Genomic DNA, 1576 nt, shown 5'->3' on the forward strand with positions numbered 1-1576 from the left:
CAAGGTACCATGAACATCTCTTCCATGCACATGGGTGAAAATCCCCTACTGAAACACAGAGCGCTGCAGTTGGGTCAAAGGCTGCTGGTAACAAGAGTGACACCTAAAGCAACGTATCAGCATAGGTTAAAGCACAGAGCCTGGCAAATGCCTGCCAGGGAAAGCCGGGCTGCCACTATTCTCATCAGAGAATTAGAACTGAAAGCCAAAGGCATTAAAGGTATGGGACATCATGTAAGCCTCTTTGGCCCCTACCTCCACCCCTCACTCCTCGGACTCCCCGCTGGCCCCTTTGGGGGAATGGATCCTGGACATCTCTTTGCATCCAATGAAAACCACCCATTTTCTGGTTTTTCCTTAGCTCCTCCTGAGCCCTGGACACATCACCACATTCTCTCATCATCTCCTCACTGCTCAAGTGCCTTTCGTGTAAGTCCTCCTGATAGTCCCTGGGGGAATCATCCGTACCCCTGTCCGTTTTTCTTTTTGCTTTCCGGGGCACGTAATCTTCAGCAGGGCGCTTTTCGGCGGCCCGGGGCTCACTCTCTGGCTTTTGCTCAGGCTTCAGCTTGCCCTCCCCTTGTGGTTTCCCCTCATCTCCTGGCTTTCCTTGCTTCTCTGTCTTTCCCTCTGGCTGTCCCTCATCACCTGGCCCTCTCTCATCATCTAGCTCCCCCTGGTATTCTGGCTTCCCCTCCACTTCTGGCTTTTCTTCCTCTTCTGACTTGCCTTCCTCTTCCGGCTCTACTTCACTTTTTGGTTTTCCCTCGTTTTCCAGTTTGCCTTCATTTTCACTGTAGAGTCTGTCCATGTTGAGATTCTCCTCCTTTTCCTGTTCTGGGGGGTGGGGGAGACAAAGGAGACTGAGGACGTATCAATGGAGTGCAGGTCCATTGAGTACTTGTACCTAGCCTCAGATCAAGATATCTCTAACCTGTCCAGGCCAAGTGTGCCTTCTACCCAAACCCCCACCCTACCCCACTACACCCCACCCCACCCGACTCCCACCATTCCTCCCATACACATGAGCCAACTGGTTTCTAGGCAGGCTCTGCCACCATCTCTACTCCCAGCGTAGGAGGATGTGTGTGTGTTTATGTTGTATAATTGTGTGGTCCCCAAATTCTACCCAGCCCTTGTCATCCACACTCCCCCAACCCAGGGTCAGGTTCGTTGCTTCCCCGTCTCACAGACCTGTGGACTTCTGGACAGGCTTTTCCTCTTTTTCTAGCCTCTAGAGTGCTAGGAGCAACAGACTCACAGACCTGCAGACAGACAGGAGACAGGCAGGGCACTCTGTAAACACACAGTGACAAGGGTCCTTTCCTGAATCCAGCTTCCTCACCCAAGAATTCCCTCCCCCACCTCCCAGCCCCCCAGCCGCCATTTATTTTCAGGCCTAAGGCACCAGGCTTTAATATATTCCAAATTTTGGGGGTTTGTATCCCCCTCCTCTGGAGACAACCTGCCCCACCCCATCCCGTTTTCTTGCCAGGGGGGGTGTCAATCTTTGCTCCAAGGTGCAGAAAATGAGTTTAGGTTATTTTCAGCATCTATGTCTCACTGTCGCACTGCA

At 52.3% G+C, this 1576-nt stretch overlaps 1 protein-coding gene across 1 annotated transcript; it reads right to left on the reverse strand.

The window, feature by feature from the left end:
• Nucleotides 1–214: 214 nt before the first annotated feature.
• On the reverse strand, nucleotides 215–811 carry TCEAL3 (transcription elongation factor A (SII)-like 3). Its single transcript, XM_006876530.1, has one exon. It carries the CDS (start codon nucleotides 809–811, stop codon nucleotides 215–217), a length of 597 nt encoding a protein of 198 aa, XP_006876592.1.
• Nucleotides 812–1576: the final 765 nt, after the last annotated feature.

Source organism: Chrysochloris asiatica, unplaced genomic scaffold (genome assembly GCF_000296735.1).
Source record: "Chrysochloris asiatica unplaced genomic scaffold, ChrAsi1.0 scaffold00389, whole genome shotgun sequence".
In the NCBI taxonomy this organism is placed as follows: Eukaryota; Metazoa; Chordata; class Mammalia; order Afrosoricida; family Chrysochloridae; genus Chrysochloris; species Chrysochloris asiatica.